Source organism: Ananas comosus, linkage group 2 (assembly GCF_001540865.1).
Source record: "Ananas comosus cultivar F153 linkage group 2, ASM154086v1, whole genome shotgun sequence".
Classification (NCBI taxonomy): domain Eukaryota; kingdom Viridiplantae; phylum Streptophyta; class Magnoliopsida; order Poales; family Bromeliaceae; genus Ananas; species Ananas comosus.
Window position 1 is genome coordinate 10612034 of NC_033622.1, and position 20925 is coordinate 10632958.

General features: G+C 37.3%; 3 protein-coding genes across 9 annotated transcripts; 1 reads left to right on the top strand and 2 right to left on the bottom strand.

Moving 5' to 3' along the window:
* Positions 1346 to 7177, top strand: LOC109706554. Of its 5 annotated transcripts, XR_002215230.1 has the most exons (5): positions 1346 to 1626; positions 1675 to 3613; positions 5891 to 6061; positions 6172 to 6259; positions 6940 to 7177. XR_002215230.1 is itself a non-coding variant. In XM_020227470.1 (2 exons), the coding sequence occupies exon 2, from the start codon at positions 1723 to 1725 to the stop codon at positions 3400 to 3402; it is 1680 nt and encodes a 559-aa protein (XP_020083059.1). In that variant the 5' UTR covers positions 1346 to 1626; positions 1675 to 1722; the 3' UTR covers positions 3403 to 3865. The 5 variants fall into 5 exon arrangements, 2 of the variants coding, with proteins under 2 accessions (XP_020083059.1, XP_020083061.1); XR_002215232.1 differs by lacking the exon at positions 6172 to 6259; XR_002215231.1 differs by lacking the exons at positions 5891 to 6061; positions 6172 to 6259.
* On the bottom strand, positions 9841 to 14100 carry LOC109706783 (sm-like protein LSM1B). The gene is made up of 5 exons (XM_020227766.1): positions 13665 to 14100; positions 11724 to 11792; positions 11480 to 11595; positions 11321 to 11383; positions 9841 to 10422 (listed from the first exon to the last, which is right to left on the bottom strand). The coding sequence occupies exons 1-5, from the start codon at positions 13723 to 13725 to the stop codon at positions 10345 to 10347; spliced, it is 387 nt and encodes a 128-aa protein (XP_020083355.1). The 5' UTR covers positions 13726 to 14100; the 3' UTR covers positions 9841 to 10344.
* LOC109706677 lies at positions 15802 to 19133 on the bottom strand. Of its 3 annotated transcripts, none has more exons than XM_020227628.1 (6): positions 18875 to 19131; positions 18669 to 18747; positions 17366 to 17781; positions 16742 to 16904; positions 16604 to 16651; positions 15802 to 16030 (listed from the first exon to the last, which is right to left on the bottom strand). In XM_020227628.1, the coding sequence occupies exons 1-5, from the start codon at positions 18878 to 18880 to the stop codon at positions 16632 to 16634; spliced, it is 684 nt and encodes a 227-aa protein (XP_020083217.1). In that variant the 5' UTR covers positions 18881 to 19131; the 3' UTR covers positions 15802 to 16030; positions 16604 to 16631. The 3 variants fall into 3 exon arrangements, with proteins under 3 accessions (XP_020083217.1, XP_020083215.1, XP_020083216.1); XM_020227627.1 differs by having other exon boundaries at positions 15954 to 16037; XM_020227626.1 differs by lacking the exon at positions 16604 to 16651 and having other exon boundaries at positions 18875 to 19133.

Below are 20925 nucleotides of genomic sequence, written 5' to 3' on the forward strand. Positions count from 1 at the left end.
GCTCGGCAGAGATACGCTTGCATACTCGGTTGAGTCGCGCCCACGAGTGCCCCTCCGGAGTCTGGCTTTGTGCTTTCGCATTGATGTCGCTGATTATATTTGCTACCCACGGACTACTTAGTATAGAGGTAGCGTGGCTTAGACAAGCGGGACGAGTGCGTTCACAGTCCCTGGGACGGGGTACGGTTACAGTCCCTAATGAGATTGGGTCAGAATTGACAGTTGCTACAGTTGGATAGTGTAGGGTATGATAGTGTAGTGGCATATAGCTGTAAATTTTTTTCTAGCTTTACCTACTAGCTTTGTTTCCTACTGTAGTCATAGTGGGTGGACCGATGATGTTGAAGGCAGTACCCACTGAGGACTACTTAATTTTACAGTAGTTCTCACGCCCAGTTGTTCCTTTTTATTTTACAGAGCCATCGTCGTCGGCTGTTGCTGATCCTGATCGTGATAAGGGCGTCGCGAGTTAGAGCCCTACCAGACGAGTTAGAGCTAGTGGAGTACCAGCTATAGGTAGTTGTAGTTTTTGGTTCATCACATACTAATGTTATACCTCGCTGGAGCGAGTGTTTTTATACCAGGATACTGTGTATGTATTAATCCATTTTTATTATATGCTCATGTTTCTTTTCCCTAGCAGCTCTATACTACTGGTTGTAATGTTGTATTATTACTGGTACAGTTACAACTTCGCTTCGTATACAGGAAAAATTTCTTTGTATACGGCGGATTTGTTGGCGTGCCCGAGGAACGTGATATCCGGGGCGTGACAACCATCTTATAAAATAAAAAAGTCACAAGAGGTACCGTGTGAACTGTGATGACAAAATGACTATTTTGCCCCTTACCATTTTCGTCTCCTCCCTCATCTTACTCATCCACCGCCTCGATCGGCCGCGGTTCCTCTCCATTTTGTTTTTCACCAGCTTTCTCTACACTCTCGTCGCCCCTCCATTTCGGCAACGGTAGAGAGGAAATTGATATGAGTGTGGATGGAGAGGTGGGCAAGGGCAACGAAGGAGAAGGCGAGGCGGTGGAGGCGGGGTTTGTGGGCACGGACGGAGATGTGGGCGAGGACGAGGCAGTGGAGGAGGGCGAGGCGTAGGAGGACGAAGCAACAGTAGAGAGAGTGGAGGATGTTTTTGGTATAAAAAAAATATTTTATAATAGAATTCTAATAAATCATTAGTTGTAGGGATGAAGTGAATATTTTTTATTTTATAAAGAGATAAAGAGTAAGTTTTTAATGACAGATTTTTACATGAGGGCTTTTTTTGTAATTTTAGTTTTTTCTTTTCTTTTCTTTTATTTTAAACATTAAACTGTGCACCCGGAACTCGCACTTCCCAGCAAACAAAGAGCGGTAACGCTCCCTTCACACGTGCTCGCGCATTTACTCCCTCCCGTCGGTGATTCGGGACACGTGTAGGCGGGCGTTCCCCCCTCCCGTGGGGGCAACCGGAATCTCCCGGTCACCGCCGCACCACTCGCCGGTCACCGGAATATTCCCCTTTCTCTCTCTCTCTCTCCCTCTCTCCCACTCCCTCTCTTCTTCCCACCCCCTCCCCAATAACCCCAACTCCCAACTCCCAAAAGTCAAACCTCTTCTTCTCCCTTCCACACCTCTCTCTCTCTCTCTCTCTCTCTCTCTCTCTCTCTCTTCTTCTCTCTCTCTCTCTCTCTCTCTCTCTCTCTCTCTCTCTCTGTGTACCCTCCTTCATGAACGGATCCGGAGGGGGCGCCGCCGCCGCCACGGCGGAGATGGAGGCGGCGGAGCAGCTGATCATGCGGTGGGACTCGGCGGCGGCACCGGAGGAGGATCGGATGCTCTTCGACGGCGCCGATCGCTCCGAGGCCGAGCGCTACCTCCGCGCCGTCGACGAGCTTCGCCGCTCCGTAAGGGATCCCGCCGCTGCCGTCGGGAGCCCCCGGCGATCGTCGGCGCAGTCGGCGTCCCCGGCGTCGGCGCTCCAGGTCGCCATGGCGCGGCTCGAGGACGAGTTCCGCCACGTGCTGGTGTCCCGCGCCCACGAGATCGAGGTCGAGTCGCTCGTCGACCTGAGCTCCCTCTCCATGTCCAGCTCCCTGGACACCGCCGACCTCTCCGACGACGACAGGGAGGAGGAGGAGGAGGAGGAGGAGGGGGGGGAGGGGGAGGGGAGCTTCTCGGCGGCTGTGGCGGCGGCGGCGGCCTTGGGCTCGGAGGGGAGCAGCGCGGGCGCGCGGCCGATTCGGAGGAGCAGCTGCAGCTCGATACGGAGCATCCGCGAGATCGATCTGCTTCCCCCGGAGGCGATCCACGACCTGCGCAGCATCGCGGAGCGGATGATCGGCGCGGGGTACGGGCGCGAGTGCTACCAGGCGTACGGGTCGGCCCGCAAGGCGGCGGTGGACGCGTGCTTCCGCCGCCTCGGCGTGGAGAAGCTCAGCATCGGCGACGTGCAGCGGCTCGAGTGGGAGGCGCTCGAGTCCAAGATCCGGCGCTGGATCCGCGCCGCCCGCGCCGCCGTGCGCGCCGTGTTGGCGCGCGGGATCCTCTCCGAGTTCGAGAGCGCCGTGCTCCGCGACCCCTCCAAAACCCCCGTCCCGGGGGGCACCATCCACCCCCTCACCCGCTACGTCATGAACTACATCAGCCTCATCTCCGACTACAAGCCCACCCTCGCCCGCCTCATCGTCTCCCGCCCCTCCCGCCCCTTCTCCTCCTCCTCCTCCGCCTCCTCCGCCTCCGCGGGAGAGGAAACCCTAACCCTAATCCCCGAGCTCGACTTCCCGGAGCCCGAGAACCAGCCCCCGCTCGCCTCCCACCTCGTCTGGATCATCGTCGTGCTCCGGCACAACCTCGAGAGCAAGGCCGCGCTCTACAAGGACGCCGCGCTCTCCCACCTCTTCCTGATGAACAACGTCCACTACATCGCCCACAAGGTCAAGGACTCGCCCGAGCTCCGCGACCTCATCGGCGATGACTACCTGCGCAGGCTCACCGGCAAGTTCCGCCAGGCCGCCACCAGCTACCAGCGCGCCACCTGGATGAAGATCCTCCACTGCCTCAGGGACGAGGGCTTGCACGTCAGCGGCGGCTTCTCGTCGTCGTCCATTTCCAAGGCCACGCTGCGCGAGAGGTTCAGATCCTTCAATGCCGCCTTCGACGAGGTCCACCGCGTCCAGGCCACGTGGATCGTGCCGGACGCGCAGCTGCGGGAGGAGCTCAGGATCTCGATCGCCGAGAAGCTCTTGCCGGCTTACCGGTCTTTTCTGGGCCGATTCCGGCAGCACATCGAGAACGGGAGGCATCCGGAGATGTACATCAAGTACTCGGCGGAGGATCTTGAAACGGCGGCGGCGGATTTCTTTGAAGGCTGCCCGCCTTCTATCCACGGCAGGAGGCGGCCCCATTGAAGGGGGGATGGCTGGACTGGCTGTTATTCTTTCGATTTTTTCGAGGAAAAATTTGTCAGGCGTTCTTCGTTACCGTCAAAGAAGGGCTGCAGATTTCCTTTTCCGGACTTAATTTATGTAGCTGATGAAGATGTTGCAGTGCAATGGAATGTTTACTTCTAGAAGCAAGATCTTGTGGGAGCTGTCGAAGCGCCTGTTTACATTTCCCTCTGTAAGAAACCAGTTCCAAACTTGTTCATGATGAATTATTATGTTCTTGTTAGCCTGATCATAAGTAGAGCTTAGCAGGATCTTGTGTTTTGTCTTTCCCTTATTTGCATACTTGCCCTAGAATCTCTTGATTTTGTTGCTGCAACATTTCTTCAGTTGTATGATTGAGCTATGGGGATACGTTTTCATAGGTTAGACACGGCAACTCGACATTTTCATTATTTTTGGAATGAACTATCACTCTCACTATTAATTCTCACCTAGTCAAATTATAATTATAGTAATTTAGTATATAAAGCATATCTTCTACTCAAAGAATTCATCAAGCAACTAATATAGAGAACTACAATGTTTGATTCAATCACAACTTAATAATGCTATGTACAAGGAAATAGAAAATTAACTCCTTACATCATGTTACCTTCTTATTTTGGATATGCCATGGACACACTTGGAATGCAATGGATGTGCAAGAACATAAGGGATGTGCAAACATGCTATCGACATGTGCCGAGTGAGTGGTAGGATTTGGGAAACGTAACGGACGCATGACAAACATGTCTCTGTGGAGTGTCCGCTTAGGAAATATGTATGACACTTGTTTGATGCACAATGAGAACATTTTTGAAGTATTCGTGTTACCTTGATATTTTCACTTTAAAGGGAGAGTAGAATTATGCAGCAGCATCAGGTGACTGAAACTATGTATTTACTTACAGTTCTCTCTTTAGCCAAAATTAGGGCTAGATTGAAAGGGAAGGGTTATTCGGCCTTCATTCTCTTCTAGTTACTTCTACACTCTCTCGGTCCTCTTCTAATTTCTCTCTTTCTCTACTACAAAGCATCTGGTCTATGGGGATCTATATCAGCCCAGTTCTTGAGAACTAAGCTTCTCTATAGGAGCATTCATGATCACGAACAGTATTCGTTTAATGCTTGAGCAGCATACTTGAACAGGACATCCTTGTACTCATTCAGTAGGATGTGATCTCAAAACTACTATTTACAGGAATCAGAAGTTACCTTTTTCCCTAAGGGTAAGCAAATTCACTAATATAACTGCTTGCCTATTTAAGAATTACGAATATTTAGCTTCAAGTGTCATAACTTTTGCTTTATTTCTTCATCTTGGTTTAGTTGGATGATGAACGACACAATCACATATTCACATGGTTAGTTCATTCAATGGTGCTAAAAGTTTGGCTACTGAAGATTTTAACAAAAAATTTGGCTTCTAATTCAGAGTTCAGTTTCTGGCACTCAGCGGTGTTACTAGTTATAGGTCCTAAACATACATTCTTACAAATTAGGAACAACTTTTGTTAAACTTGCTGAATGGGTTGCTGAATATGCCTTTGATCTTTTATAAGTTTTATGCCCAGGCATTGAAAGACATCAAATTTCAAACATTGCTTGATTTTCCACATCTATGGATGCCGCTATAGATTGCCTGCTATACGATCTAAACTGTCAACTTTAGTGACTCAAAGGTAACATATGGTCACAGTAAATATGAACCATGGCCTGATTTAAAGCTGCAGTTCAGGTTTCAGTGGTTGACAATGGGGAAGTTATTAATTCCCAGAAAATGGGGACCTTCCTGTAGGTCAGGTTTCAGTGGTTAACCATGGATCATCTTATTATCCAGTGATGCCATGACTCATCGGAATGAAACTGTCAATTTCCAAATCATAGGATGTGCTCTTGATATTGCTTTCCCTTACCAGATTATACAAATATGAAAATGCTTAGGTGAATCAGTAATTGAGTGGCGCTGACAACTTGGTTCAGTTAGATTCTTTCAACCAATAAAATGCTTTGACGTGTGGAGATGAAGAGTTTCGTACAATTTATGCTAATAGAAGGGGGTGTTAAATACGGTTTACGGTGTCAAAATTACTGAATGCAAGATTATTAAGATCCATCGGAAGGATGGAAGTGCATTTTAGACATGGGCAAAGACATAAGCAGAAGTAGAACTAAACGTATTTGACATCGTAGCTCAATTATCCCATAGGATAGGAAATTAAGTATGTAAATATAGGATTAGGACACTTTTATCCTGGAATTCCTTTCACGTATAGGAAATCACCTTATGGCCTTCCTTTATTGTTGCAAAGATCAATTGCCTGCAAAAAGGTTGTTATGGAGGACTAATGTAAAAGGCTTAAAGCTATCGATGGCTTCTCCAAAGTGATTATTTATAGTTGGCTTGATATGGGCATTCTAACAGTAAAGATTGTGATTGCCACTAGTATCTTGTTCCATCTTTTTGTAGGGTCATATTGCTGTTGGTGCTAGCAATAGGAGAAAAGTTGGAGCCTTGGAGAAGAGCCATACCTTGTACTGCTCGCAATGATTAGCCCAGTGTTGTAACTCATTACTAAAAGGTCGTGGAGGAAGTTGAATGGCGCTAGTTGATTGAATAAATGACAATCAAAGTGACAAGGTTGGTTCCATAATTATTACTACAAAGTTTGGCTCATTTGGTAGAGAAATTTGCATTACACAATACTTGTATTCAAATGAAAGAATAAGCTGTGTTTGGTTGTGAAAAAGGTGAATCTGTGGAGAAAGACTGCTTGCCGGCCGTGTTTGGACATTACTATCTCTTACAGGAAGAAACAACTTTCTCCTGAATATTCAGGTTGTTGGCTACAAGTTTAATCTTTAGATTCCATTATACAATGCACAGACTTCATAGCAGTTATCATGAGTGCTATTGAGAAGATTAAGAATGACAAAGTGATAAGAAAAATTAGCAAAATAGATATCTACAGGCAATGTAGGGGGCATCATTTCATCAATTATTACTAAGCCCTCGATCATGGTTTCTCCTGAGTAGGATTTGCGCTCATTAACCTCCTTTCCTTATTCTTGAACAAATGGATACTAAGAAAGAACGAGCACATACATGCTAAGGAAAGGAAACTGGTGAGAGTAAGAGAAGCTCAGCTCGTACGTTTTTCTCCTTTTAACTCTTGAAGCTGAATTAGGATATTTCCATATCTCAGTATCTCAATTACATTAGTTTTGTGGTTTGTATTACAATTCAAAATGTCAACTTGTTTCGTTTGCCTAAATATCTTTAGTATTCCTCAGAGAACCTATTGATTATATTGATTTGGAATATATTTATGTTTAATGGATCCAATCTGTGGTGTCAATGTTGTTACTTCTAGTAGCTATCTCTTGATGTAATTTTTCTTTTTTTCCCCCAATATGCTAGCGCTGATTGATGTTTTATTTTTGCAGTTCTTCTTTATCAAAGTTTGTTGTGTCGATTTTATGCTTTTAAAATATAGTATCTATCTTTTGACGTCACAGGTCAATGGTCAATCTGTGGGCAGCTCGCTTTCCAACTTAAAACAGATTCAAACTATTGACAGGTAAGGATCAGCTTCCAAATTTGGTTTGAAAAGTCGATAGCTATTAAATTTTTGGTGCGTTTTGTTATATTGCTATCGTTATAGTGACAGTTAATGTGCTGTTGTTGTATTTTGTGACAATGATGATTTATTTTCTCCTTTCAGATAGAATTTATAGAATTGTTGGATTGATTCCATATGTTGTCTTGCTTTTGTCTTGCTTTTACTTTGATTAATTAGTTGGAATATGACTGGTGAAATCAATTTTGTTGAAAAAAAAATGAGACTAGTGAAATCTAGGAATGAATAAAATGGTCAAAAACAATGAAAATGAAACCTCAATCAATTTCAAAGTTTTCAATTTACCCTGCTGTCAAATTTTGTGAATAATAATGGTGGGGGGTTAGATTGACCATTTGAAACAAGCTATGAAACATTCTATGTATGTTGGTAACTGGATAGATAGCAAATTAGTATACATTTAAGCCTGATTGGATGTCCGAATAAGTTATCCAATAATAACTTATTTGGTAGGACAATTTTTTAGTATGATAATAAGTAGAAAGTTTGATTTTTTTTTTTCTTTTTGAAATGTTTTTGTTGTTCATGATTTGATAGAATAACATATTTCACCTACGAGATGATTTATTAAATTCTGAAAAAATAATTTAAAGACCGAATATAATATTCCTTTCTAAATCTTTGTCTACCGAATGTATAAATTTCTTAAGCCTCTGTTTGTTTAGATAAATATCTTATTCCGAATATATGTTTGATTTAATAGTTGATAGATGAGAAATGTGATCAAACGTCTTTAATGGAATAACATTTTTCATTTTCTACTTAAATTTTCGGAATATGATAAATCATTTTATAGGCAAAATATATTATCCTACCATATAATGAAATGACAAAATCTTTCAACTCCAATCGCACAAAAAAATTTTCATGCTGAATAATAAGTTATTCAATAATAATTTATTCCAACATCTAAATATCCAAATAGAGCTTAAGTAAATAAAAAAAATATACCGAATAAGATATTCATACATCCAAACCCAGCCTTAGGTTTTGTTTGGATGTATAAATATTTTATTCGGCATATATCCCTTCAATTTACTCAAGAAGCATTCAATATATGGTAAATGAGGAGCGCGATCAAATATATAGAATTTGATAAGATATTCATTCGAAATAAGATAAATCTCTTTGGAGGTAAAATATATTATTCTACTAAATTATAGATGTCAAAATCTTTCCGCGAGCAAAAATTAAACTCCTAGCTTTCAATCACACAAAAAAATCTTCATATCGAATCTATTTCTACTAGATATCTTATTCCGACACCCATTCAATGCCTCAGGTGCCGTTTGGTTTAAGGTTTATTTCTAAAAACATTAATTTAGGTTGGCAGGTTGCTAAGAATTGATATATTCTTATTGATCAACTACTAACGGTTCTCATTAAATATAGATATAAGTACTATCTAGGAATCTATAATAATTCTACTATTTCATTAATATTTTTTATAATTATTCAACTTGAGTTGAATAATAATAATTTGAATATTTTTAATAAAAAAATATAAAGAATTATTGGAATATTTTGAACCGTGAACCAAACCGGCTCTTAAATGCTAATATTTTTTTATGGTTTTATTATCAGGGTCAATGCTATTACTTGCTTTTTAAAAACCCCTTTGTTGGAGAAGTTCTACACTGTCACGCTTGCACCACGTCATCAATAATAAGTCAATTATTTTTTTTCTTTTCAAATAAAAAATATAATAAAAATATTTTTTTACAATCATGAAGAGATATATATCTTTAAAAGGATTTATTTGATTGATTTATGACGCCATGTCACTAATATATCCGGTGTATTCTAGAATTTTTCCTTTGTTGCCACTATGCAAAGTGTCGCTTTACTACCATGAGGTTTATTTTTTTTTATTATTATTCTGCGTTTGAATAAAGTTGTAAAATGAAAGTAGGAGGTTGTAAAGTGCTACACTAATAACCACATAGTGGCAAAATACAGTATACTATGGGCCTATCATTTTTTACTTTTCTGTTCTATTTTATAAATTGTATTATTTTGCTACTCCATTCAACTTTGATGGTAGATCCTTACAGTGAAATAAACACAAAATTATAAGATAGGCAAAATGTAAAAAAAAAAAGAAAAAAAAAGAAAAAAAAAAAGAGAAGATGTGCTGAACCAGAGGAGCCAATTGAAGTGTGTTTCCTTTCGAAATGTACTTCAGGTCTTAATAAGTGAATATTTTAGGGGCAACGAGAGGATGTAAACCAGTAACATGATTTGCTATGATTTTGATGTGGTGAACTACAATTGAAGAATAGTACTTACTACTTCACAGGAGTAGAGAGTGTGATAGATAGTTCGAGAATAATCGTGTAAGCTTTTTTTTTTTTTTTTTTTTGGAGTTATAGGGAGAATATGTTTTCGAATCAAATGACGGCAAAATAAAAATAAGCTATAAACTAGCAAAGGGGCAAAGTAGCCTTTTAAATCACCAGATGGCAAAATAAAAGTGAGCTAAACAACAAGAGGAGGGCAAGTTGAAGCTTTAACCTTAGCATTATTATTATTATTATTATTATTATTATTATTATTATGTGCATAAAAATCCAACCAAGAAATAATTCTACATTCAATATGCCTCCCAATCAACAGGAATAGTAGCTCAAAAACTGCACCCCATCCACAACAACCATTAATCTCATCTTGAATTGATACCCGCGAATTTGTATTTGCAGCAGGTCGGCGGAGTTTTTTAACTTCCCAGCTAACTAGTAATAACATCTCATGCAGAATAATACGGAGAAAATTGTCAATGTAACTCTGGTGAAACGAGAACAATAAATAAGATCCAAATAGTAACACAAGAGTTGAATCTTATTGTTCCAATTGGTTTTCATCACTCTCCAGCAACAAAACCTTCGGTTCAAATGATGAACACCACAAATAGCAGCAATACACCTGCGTCGTTTAACAGAACACGTATGACTTACGGATTATAAGTACTTGCACACAGCTACCGGGAAGTACTTGGATCCCCCTCGGGCTGAAAATGTTGCCTTCGAGGCTAAGCAGCAACTAACAAAACACAGCAACACCAAAAGGACTTTCAAGCACAACTTAAACTTATAAGTAAGAATACACCGTATTTCTAGAAGCCATTTTGGCCGACGATTGAAGCAGAGAAACTAAAAGGAAAAGTTTTCTTTTTTCGCCTTTCGCAATACCCCCCCTGTATGAGAAGCTGCCATAAAAAATCGCAGCCTCGGTGGTAACAGGTACTAAAAACGAAGCATAAGTGCGAATTGAATTGAATGAGAGGTTAATCAAGATCAAGAAACTCCATCCTCTTTCTCATGGTCCCTTTAAGATCTTTCGCATCCCTTTCTGCCTTCTCAGCCTGGAGAAGAATAAAGGGTGGGGACAAAAGTAAGAAACAGAAATATTACATGACCTATAAAATATAAATAAATCGTCAGTGAGAGAAGATGATGCAACCGAAAACCTTTCTGCCAAAGATGTAAAATAAAACTTGATAGAGCAAGCTGCATTGAGTGTATTTCGATACTTTCCAAACAAATTCTCCTACTCATGCGTTTCAAATATAAACAGAAATGAAGGATGTGGTATCATAACACTCACTAGATGCCATGGTAACCACTGGTAATACAACTTTCTTGACATGGAGCTTTTGCATAAGGCTGTTATGACTAGATATGCTTGAAAAAGCAGTAACAGCTTTTTTCACTAAGAGATTCCCAACAACTTTGCAGTTAAGTAGAATCAGAAGCCTCAAATTGCGTCTTCAGCTTTTGAAGCCTGGAAGCTCATTTAAAAAGCTTCAGGCCTTTTGAATGTTAAACGCCTAACAGGTAATTCTCAGAGAAAAAGTAATCCTGATTCCATGCCAACCAAACACTACATGATCCTCCTATAATCTTCAGGCTGTTCTTTCCACTTTCAAGCATTTAGCCCTTCAAAATCAAATGGCTTCAAGCATGTGGTGTTTTAACACTCTCTGATGATTTCATCTCAGGACATACCCACTGGCATTAAGTGCAATTCTCTTTAGTAAGTAATTCGCCTGATGAGAAACAACTAAATATTTACTTCACACAGATGCCTTCAGTAAACTTATGACTGCAGTTTCCAAGTTTAACACAACTGACACAAACTAAAGGGTCAAATAAGCCACCCAACACAGACTGCAACACGGAAGGCATGGAAAGAAATGACAAAAAGAACCAAAACTTTAGGCGATGATACGCACAAGAATAGTCACAGATAATAGTAATTACCTTTCTTATTTCTGCCTCTGAAACCTTCTTCATGTTAGCAGGAAGCTCATCCCTCTCATGGTCCTGTCGATCACATACCAAAGTTTTAATGAATCAAGGAAAGGAAATAGAATCAAATTTGCATAATTGTGATCCATGATGTACAGGAGAACTCCATACCAGTTCTCCTATTAAAACAACATTTTCTCCACGGATTACATATAGACCAAGAGGAACATCACAATACAGATCCCCAACAATTACTCGCTCACAGGCACCCAGAAGAACAGCATTTGCTGACAGAGGATCGAAAAGACAAATTGAAGAGATTTGGTAAAACAATGATATGGAAATATAAGATATAAAGACAAATGAAATATTTTCCGAAGAGATTATAAAAAAACATAGATATCAAAAGACATACCAAATTGATCAAACGAACAAAGAGTACCGAGTAGCTTTCGTCCATCTCGTAACAAAACAATCAGTTTCTCTGCAAAATGATTAAATTAGAAAAATTTAACGAGAAGGTCAAAGGGAAAGAATCAGTTAGTGCAGAATAAACATCTTAAAAGACATTTAAAGCTTAAGGCTAAAACTTAGCAGTTTGTGTGGTTGTCCTCCCTAGCTAAGTACAGAAAGAAGTTGAACTAACGCCTTTCTTGAAGAATAAATTTAAATCTTAAAGCTAAAAGTAAACGAAGAATACATTTAAAGCTTAAAGCTAAAGGTTGACGAAAAATACATTAAAAGCTTAAAGCTAAAAGTTAATGAAGCATTGTGCACCAAAACCTAACGTCTTGGGTTAATTGTCATTGCAAAAAATAACTACCTCTCTCAGTGTACTACACCAATGAATGAGCATGCGTAATTAAAGGATGACAAGTATAATATAAGTGGAAGGACGGTTGAAAAGGCTAACCATAAGTCATGTTTCTACCATACTAAGATTCCATTTGGAGTGGTAATGACAAGCATTCGAAGAAATAGTCTAATATAATATGGACATGGAGAATGTAGAATTGAGCTATATCTAGACATCACGGACACGGACATGAGATGAGACAAGACAAGACTCAGACACGACATGAATATTGCTAATAAAATATAATATTATTAATATAATAATATAAATTATATATATATATTTAATATATATAAACTATTGATTTTGCTTATTTTTAGGAAAGAAATTCTCCACCATATATAATTTATTTATATTGTCCAAAAAAATTTATATGCATTCATGAAAAAGCCAAAATATGTATCTTACATCACATATGCATAAAAAATAAAAATATTTTTTTTCTTAATGGGATGCATAATGAACCTGAGTTGAACATGCGAGGCTAATAAAAGTGCCTGGGATACATAGGCTAATTTAGACAATCAAACTAATGCAGAGCATTGTATCCCAATTCTAGTGATGGAAATAGCTTCCAAGTTTGGGAGATCAGTGAAACCACATAAGTACCGGAGAAAAATATATTTTCCTCTTGAATCCAATCTTCCCTCTTTGCATCACGTGAAGTTTTTAAATCCCAGAGTCTACGACTCAATTTCAAGAAAGTTACGAACTACGAAGTTAAGAAAATGAAGCTCACTAGTGATTCTCACGTTTGCAGACACACAACAAGTACACGTAGACATCAAACAGTTTGAAAATTCAACCCCATTATAGTCAAAATTCATAAGTTATTGTCACTATATGTCCAGCCTTTGACTGTCAAATTATGGCTCTCATCTTCAGTCAGAGCATTCATATCGCCGCTGCTAAATATTACACACTCTTAAAATCTTGTATTCTTTGATTATTTCAGTCTTCCATAGACATATCCACCGAGTAAAGGACTCGCAAAACACTATTTCATGCTAGTTGCAGAGGAAAGTAACACTTCCGATGTAATCTATTTCAGTACAAGGGTTGTTTGACATCTCATACAACAAAATTGTGACCTTGGTACCATATAAATCACCGGCCTTCTACATATCACTACAAAAATCTAGTTTCCTGTAATCTTTGGCACTTTGCACAAATCACTGTATCATCAGAAACAAAGAAAACAATACACTGTAGAATTTCCCAACCAAGAATACCAGATACACATGTGCTCAACTTGTCTATCAAACCAGATATAACATTACAAGAACAAATCTTTATCCAATCTTTAAACGACTAAAAAGTAATTCGAAACACAAATCACAAAATACTTTCACTCTCAAATCAAACAAAAAAAAAATGAGCTGCAAAAAGAAACAGAACAAAGAGACAACACCATCAAATTACAACTCATTACATTTTTAAAAAACAAAAAAAAATTAAGAGAGAGAGAGAGAGAGAGAGAGAGAGAGAGAGAGAGATTACTATCGAGGAAGCTCGCGAGCGAGGTCGAGAGGAAGCTATCATCTGGCCCTGCCCAAGACATCGTGAAGCACACCAATTTCGATCTCTGCGCACTCCAACGCCTCACAAAAGAGCATTTGGGAGATCGATTCCTCTCCAATGCCCCAACCAAATCCCCACAATTTCTAATCCCCTTCGCCAATCCCACACCAAATCCCCCGACAAACAAGAAAAAGATCAAATTTTTTACCGAATCAAACCAAGGAGAAACCCGAATCAGCGAGGGAGACCGCGGAGGGTTCCGAGAAGAATCGGGAGGAAGAGGAGGGGTAGGGTTTCGCCCCCCGATTAGATTTCTAGGGTTTCTTTGTCCCTCCGATTTAGAGGGAGAGGGATAGAGGGCGATGAAGAAGAGATTGGAAGAGGGAGCGAGGGTCGGGATTTTGACTCGAACTCGGACTTCGGGTTATGCGGTTGGGTTGCGCGCGTGCGAGTGTTGTTAATAGTTCGTACGACGAGGGTTTTATGATTTGACACGTGGCGTGTATTTGGCTAGGAAATAGAGTTAGGGATTTTTTTTTATATTTTTCCAATTAACCCGTAAAAAATTTATATTTAGCTAAATAATCATGTTAGAAATTTATTTGGTCAAACCATTCTATTTTGTCTGTCTCGGCATCAGAGTTGAACAATAATGGAACATAGTAAATCATTCGTCATCTTTAATTAAATGTAAGAGACGATGATCATTTACCATATTTCTTCTTTTTTTTTAAAAAAAGTAAACTATATATTCACATGTACGTGATATACTAAGAGGTTTCAGCACTGATGGCATATGTTTGAGCACCGATACTGGACATCATGATAGACTTGGTGTGACGCTCCAACTTTCTGAAGATCACCCATCCTAAAACTACTCTTATCCTATCACACTTAACTCTTTTAACCCCTTGGATCTAGCCACCGTCCAAAATGCTTAAATCGGGTTAAGAGTTTTAGTTCTATTAAATCTTATATAGGATCATATGAAATCTCACACTAGGTAAGTTGAATTTGACTCTAACTTAATTTGATCTTCTGCCTTGAGATTAGGGATGATCCAAAATCACCTTATGAAGGATTTGTAAGAGGTGACCGACGGTTAGAAGTGGATCAGAGATTCGAATGGACAGAGAGATCTTTTCTGCTAGAATTGGGATTTTAGGATTTTAAACTCTTGTAATTCATGTTTTTTAGTTTAAAGCTTCATTGTAGATACTCTAATTGAGAGAAAAGCATGAACAGCTTCTGAGAGAGATTCTTATAATCCAATCTTACTCCTTATATTTTTTATGCCATGGATTAATCGAAAAAACATTAAGGAGATTTTGCCCACAGACATAGATCGACACACCGTTAGTTGAACCACATAAATTTTGTATTCTTATATATTTTTTTATTTTTTTTATTGCTTTATTATTCTCGTACTTATTTTCTATAATCGTTCTCGTCTATTTTCAACTACGTAAGATCCAGTTTCCCGCTGTGCTCGTGTGCCGTAGCGGGATGGCTCTTGTAGGAAGGAAATTTCAAATAATCCAGTTTGTACAAAATTGCTAGGGTTAATTTCATAGGTGCTCTGGCACCAATCCCTAATTACATAGATACCCTCCAAAAATATTAATATCAAAAATACCCTTCAAATTTAGTAAAATTATCAAAGCTACCCATATTACCTGTATTTCAAAAAAAAAAAAAAGTTAAAATACCCATTTTACCCCTCTCACTCTTACAACTATTATAATTCATACTTTATTAGCAAGATAATATGCTTTTATTATAAGTATTTTTTAGTTTAGTTTAATTAATTTAATATGTCTTTCATTTGACTAATTTAATATGTCATATATATTCATTTTATTTGTTTAATTACAAATGGAAGAATTAGATACTTTTTGTTAGATTTATTTTAAGATTTTTATATTGTTCTAGATGTAGTTTGAACATTCTTTATTTTAGCTTTAACTCATATATATTACTCTGAGTTTTTTTTTTCATATTTGTCATTTTATAGTTTACTTTGACTACTTTTTAAATATTTATATTATGTTAAACATATTAAATTAATTAAATTAAACTAAAAAAAATACTTATAGTAAAAACACATTATCTTGGTAATAAGCTTGAGTAAGCTTGAATGACAGTAATTCATGCCATTATATATTAGCCCAAAAAAATTTTTTAGGATTTTAAGAAAATGGAGATTTTGAATGTACATAGTAGAACACAACTACATAAATGCAGCATAAGGAAATGATTTTCTCTTTCAGAAATGTAGATGCTAATTACTCAATGGGGGTCTTTTAAACAGCCCAAATCATCTGATTCAAAAAGAGTCTTGGTACCTGCAAATTAGGAGGTGAAAAAAGAGTTAGTTTTCATTGAATATAACTATTAACAATACTGTTTTCTAATAGCTTAAATTTTCAGACAAAAAGAGTAGTTTCACATAATTTCGACATCGTATTAGAAAAGGAAGTGACTTTGAGTCTATCAAAATGTCTTGCTTAGGAGAACTTATGATACTTTGTGTGATAAGTTGACAAATATTGTTACTTTATAGCCATCCGACCGTGAATTCATTTGTAGATCTTTCAATATTTTGCTTCTGAACCTCATTTGATTTGAATAGAACACTATGGTAAATGAAATTGCATATGACTTTGTCAAAGAAAAGTTTGAAATTGTATTAAGGCCCCCTCAACTGTAGGCCATTTAGGTCATTATGAAACTGGCCCTCGAATTTATGTTAATTTAAGTTACTTACACTACTCAGAAGAGAACAATGAGAATTTTAGTTCAATTGACCAAAATAACTCACATTAAAGCAAATGAAAGTTGATTCAAGAGAAAAACAGAAAAAAAAAAAAGAAAAGAAAGAAAAAGCAAAGAAAACAGCTTAAGTTTTGTGCACATACCAGACATTTTTCAAAGAATATAAAGCTCCTATATTTCAAGAACAATGACTGGAAACAAAGAAATTAAACATTAATTAGTACATAATTTAACATGTGATAAAAACATAACATTTCATGTTAGCATGCATATGAACTTACATTGTGAATCTGTTTTGACCCATTTGCCCCCATCTTCTCCTTTCTCCTGCTTCTCTTCCTCGATTTCCTGTGGTTTGCTCTCCAAATACTTGCCTTTTTTTGTTGTTGCAGAGTTTTGAGGATGTATTTGGTGTATTTTCTTGTGAAGAATAGCTCTCCAAATCTATGGCAAAATTGTTGTAAAATGTGAGGAGTTTGTCAGGAGAACACTAGCTGTTGAACTTCAATTCTTTTTATTTTTAAATTGCGTCGTTGTGTCGAATTTTATTGAAATTTCCTAAGGGATGATGCAACAAATAATTTGATTGCCATGGCAACTTTTAAAGATAATATGGCAGCTGATTCAGTTGTCACATCATTTTTTTATAAAGACGTTGTGATTAAATCAGCAGCCACGTCATCTCTTGCGCATCATGTGGTATACGATGGTACGTAGCTGAGTCAGTAATCACACTACCTCAGCAATCACACTGCTGTTATATTAATAAAAGTAAATCTGTATAGTGAATTTAAGCCAGTTTGGCATATGACCTGAACGAATTAGAAATTAAATGTTCCAATTACAATGAACTTATTAAGTGAACTTTTGCGATAAATTCAGCAACCAGTGCTGTAAGCATCTACCTTTTCCATTCTTGATTCAGGGAATGGAGCCCTCAACTCAGGAGCTGGAGTGAAGCCACCTTTGCAAACAAACATCTTCTTGAGGAGAAATGATGCTGATTTCTTCTTAAGTGCATTTTGATTTCCTGCTACCGAATCTTGGGCTTCAATTACAACGATCTCGCTATGCAGCGACAGATCTCTACTGCTTTCGCTGTCGAACTCATCGGTGCTAGACTCGCATTTGCGTGTCAACATGTCGTCTATTTCTTTCTCTAACCTATCAAGTTCTTCTACAGTGAGGTTGTTGAGATCTTGTGATGAATGCGTAGTCTCCGGAATTTGCCCTAACTCGCTGTTACCGAGTGTGCCGATCGAGAGAAGCAATTGAGGCCAGTCGCTGAATTCGTCTTCAGAGAGATCAGATGTGTTTGCGTCTGAAAAATTTACTACAGATTTAGTCCTCAATCAATAAAAAAGCATAAAAAAATGGATATTATGTTGTCCTTAAATATATCCTATAATCCTTGTGCTTTGATGAGCCTTAAACTAGTTTATAAATTGCAGATGGTCTTTTAAATTTTATTGTGTATAAACATACATGGTCTGCTTTATTAATCGTCAGTACATATTGTTGCATATTTCCATGGTTTATTTAAGGGCGATGACATAAACATAGTTGATTTTGATATTGGCAGATAGGTATATACATATATATATATTAAATACCACCACAATTTATTGAGTGAACTAGATGAGATTCAATAGATCCAATCTTCGCACCAAGTTAAGATGAATCAGTTAATATCACTTACCTCTAATTAAAGGTACTTTTTTTTTATTATGGTGGTTTTAAATGAATATAAAAAAGAAGAAATAGTGACAGGCTATAAAAATGAAAACAGGAAAAAAAGAGAAAACAGAAAACAGATGTGCTAATTCAGTAGGATCTTCTTAGTTGATAATTTTTCATAATATTCCACCTTTGTTTATAAGTTTTTCTTCTTCTTTTTTTTTTTTTTCTTTTTTTCCTTTTTTGTTTCTACTATACTTGTAACAAAGAAAGTCACCCAGCAGAAGCATCTAACCTCAGAACATGCAACAGTATACCATTACCATCTTATCACACTTACACACTTATTCCTATAGCTAGTAAGAAAATCTATGAGGTCAAATTCCAAATTTAAATAAATGTAGAAAATACTAATAATAATAATAATAATAATAATGATAAGTAAAAATAGAACTAAACAAATGAATGAACAGTACAAAATTATCATCACAAATAATTCATCAATACAACAACATTAAAGAATAAAGTTACGATGAACCGGGCGCGAATGCCGATCACATATCTTTGTTTCTTGCCTCCCACTTAGCTTGTTTAGGGCCCAACTGAAGATCTACAAAGAAGACAACAAGACCATGAGAAGCACAAGATGTAGGAAGGAAAGAAAGAAAACAAACACACACACACACACACACACACACACAACAATTTGTTTCTTTTTTTTTTTTTAAGGTTCTTACCCTCATGTCTCTAGAGAGAGAGAGAGGTGAATGAAGAGAGAATGAGTAGCTACCAAGAACCTTGGGCTAATGAGACTAGGGAACAAGTGTAAATAGATTGGTGGAATGAGTGATAAAATGCATTTTATTTTTTTTAAAAAAGTAAAAGGTGGTAAAAAGTTGGTATATTATTGAAGTGTCCAATAGGCCAGGTGTGATTCAGGTGTGGAGTTTCAATTACCAAGGCTTTGATTGCATTGGCTTGAGCATTTTGCCTTTTCTTTGGCTGCTTAATTAGCTGTACTACTAATCTACTATTCCCACTCAAGTGTTACCTTCACCCTTTTGGGGAAAATCCATGCAACTCTCATTTGTTCTTTTGTTTTTTTTTGTTTTTTCTCCTTAACTTTGTGGAATCTCTTTGATGATATATTATTGTGTAGCTAGACTAAGATGCATGGTGAAAGGTGGTGCCAAAGAGAGCTAACTCCACATTTCAAAATTAAAAGGTTATATAGAAAAATTAAAATTTTTAAAGATTGAATAGTAAAATCAAAGGGGGTCATAGAAATCATTCACTTATATATAATGATATGTCAGTTCAGTTTCAAAATTAGAACATGTTGAATAAGACTTTTGTTAGCAATTTTAAAAGTTGATACATACATACAAAATTTATCTAAATTAAGGATCATTTTGAATCAGCTATCTAGCCTAATCTTTTAAAGTTTGATTTTATTATCCAATCTTTAATTTGCTTGATTTGAGTTAGTCAATGATACTTTGATTTCAAATTTTAAACTAATAACTTATTTTAATGAATTTATAATTGTGAAAATTGCATAAAGTTAAAATGTTGTTCACTAATTTAAATCAAATAAACGGATAGTTTTGATAGTAGCATTAAAATTTAGAAAGGATAGATAGCCAACTCAAATGATCTATAATTTAGATATGTTTTGTATGCTTTTTACTTTAAAAGTTTTGTTCAGCCTTTTATTCTTTTTATTCTTTTTTATTTCTTTTAACAGGTCGGGTTATGCGTGTCCAAGATTTGGTAAAATCTAGAAAGCAAATGGTCAAAAAAATATATTAAAAAATTCTAGGTGGGGCCTAAGTTTTTTTATTTCTTTGGTTGATCACGTCCGCGTGAGTTCTATACGGACCTCCTAACAATAATAATTTATTAGATTAAAATAATTAGCTTAAAATATTTAAATTTAGTTATTATTATTAAAGTTCTTTGATGTGACATCGAGAATTATTGAAATATCACAGACTTTCAGACCTCAGACCATCGGCCCAAATTACTTAAACTCGGTTATTATTATTAGAATCTTTTGATGTGGCATCGAAAACTAATGGAATATCACAGACTTCCAACCCAAACCATTGGCCCAAATTACTTCAATTTAGTTATTATTACTATTAGGATCCTTCTATGTGGGACTACTGGTTCAAATTACTTAAACTTAGTTATTATTCTTAGAATCCTCCGATATGGGACTATTAGAATGTTACAGACTCCCATTCCATATGAGCCCAATCATACCACTGATTTAGGTTTTGACGTTCTCATTAGCCCAATTATATATATAGCTCAATATCACAAGACGATACGAGTCCCGCCTTATACTTTTGGCTAGTGATCCGACTCCAATACCAAGTATAACGGCTCGAATTACTAATAATAATAACTCGTTGGATCCAAATCATTAATCTAAAATACTTAAAGTCAGTTATTATTATTACTAGAGTCTTCCACTGTTTGGGACTATTGGTGTGTCACAAATTTACCTATTCGAAACTTACCGGGTAGGATCTCAGGCCTATTTATTATCTTGTTCTATTGCGCAATAGAACTTACAAATTCTAGTTGAAATTTATCAGCAGGTTTCAAATATTCGGAGAAAAATGGATATGAATATCAGATATCCATGTTTTTAATAGTATTATATTTTATATTAATAAGTTAAATTATAATATTTATTCCTAATATCTCGTTTCTCTAATTTTCTGATCCTAATATTCTTATATCTCATTCTTTTGTTTTGATAGAAAAATGAAATGAT

Bases quoted from the DNA above. Each gene is read 5' to 3' on its own strand.
- LOC109706554 (XM_020227470.1), top strand. From the start codon at position 1,723: ATGAACGGATCCGGAGGGGGCGCCGCCGCCGCCACGGCGGAGATGGAG.
- LOC109706783 (XM_020227766.1), bottom strand. From the start codon at position 13,725: ATGTCTTGGGCAGGGCCAGATGATAGCTTCCTCTCGACCTCGCTCGCG. The intron at 11,596-11,723 runs GTATGTCTTTTG...ATCCTCTGTCAG, and splicing joins TTGTTCGTTTGATCAATTTG to CAAATGCTGTTCTTCTGGGT. The intron at 10,423-11,320 runs GTAATTACTATT...ATTCTTCTCCAG, and splicing joins CAGAGGCAGAAATAAGAAAG to GCTGAGAAGGCAGAAAGGGA.
- LOC109706677 (XM_020227626.1), bottom strand. The intron at 17,782-18,668 runs GTAACTTTATTC...TAAATTTTTCAG, and splicing joins GCATTCGCGCCCGGTTCATC to ACGCAAACACATCTGATCTC. The intron at 16,905-17,365 runs GTAGATGCTTAC...ATTTTGCCATAG, and splicing joins CTGAATCAAGAATGGAAAAG to ATTTGGAGAGCTATTCTTCA.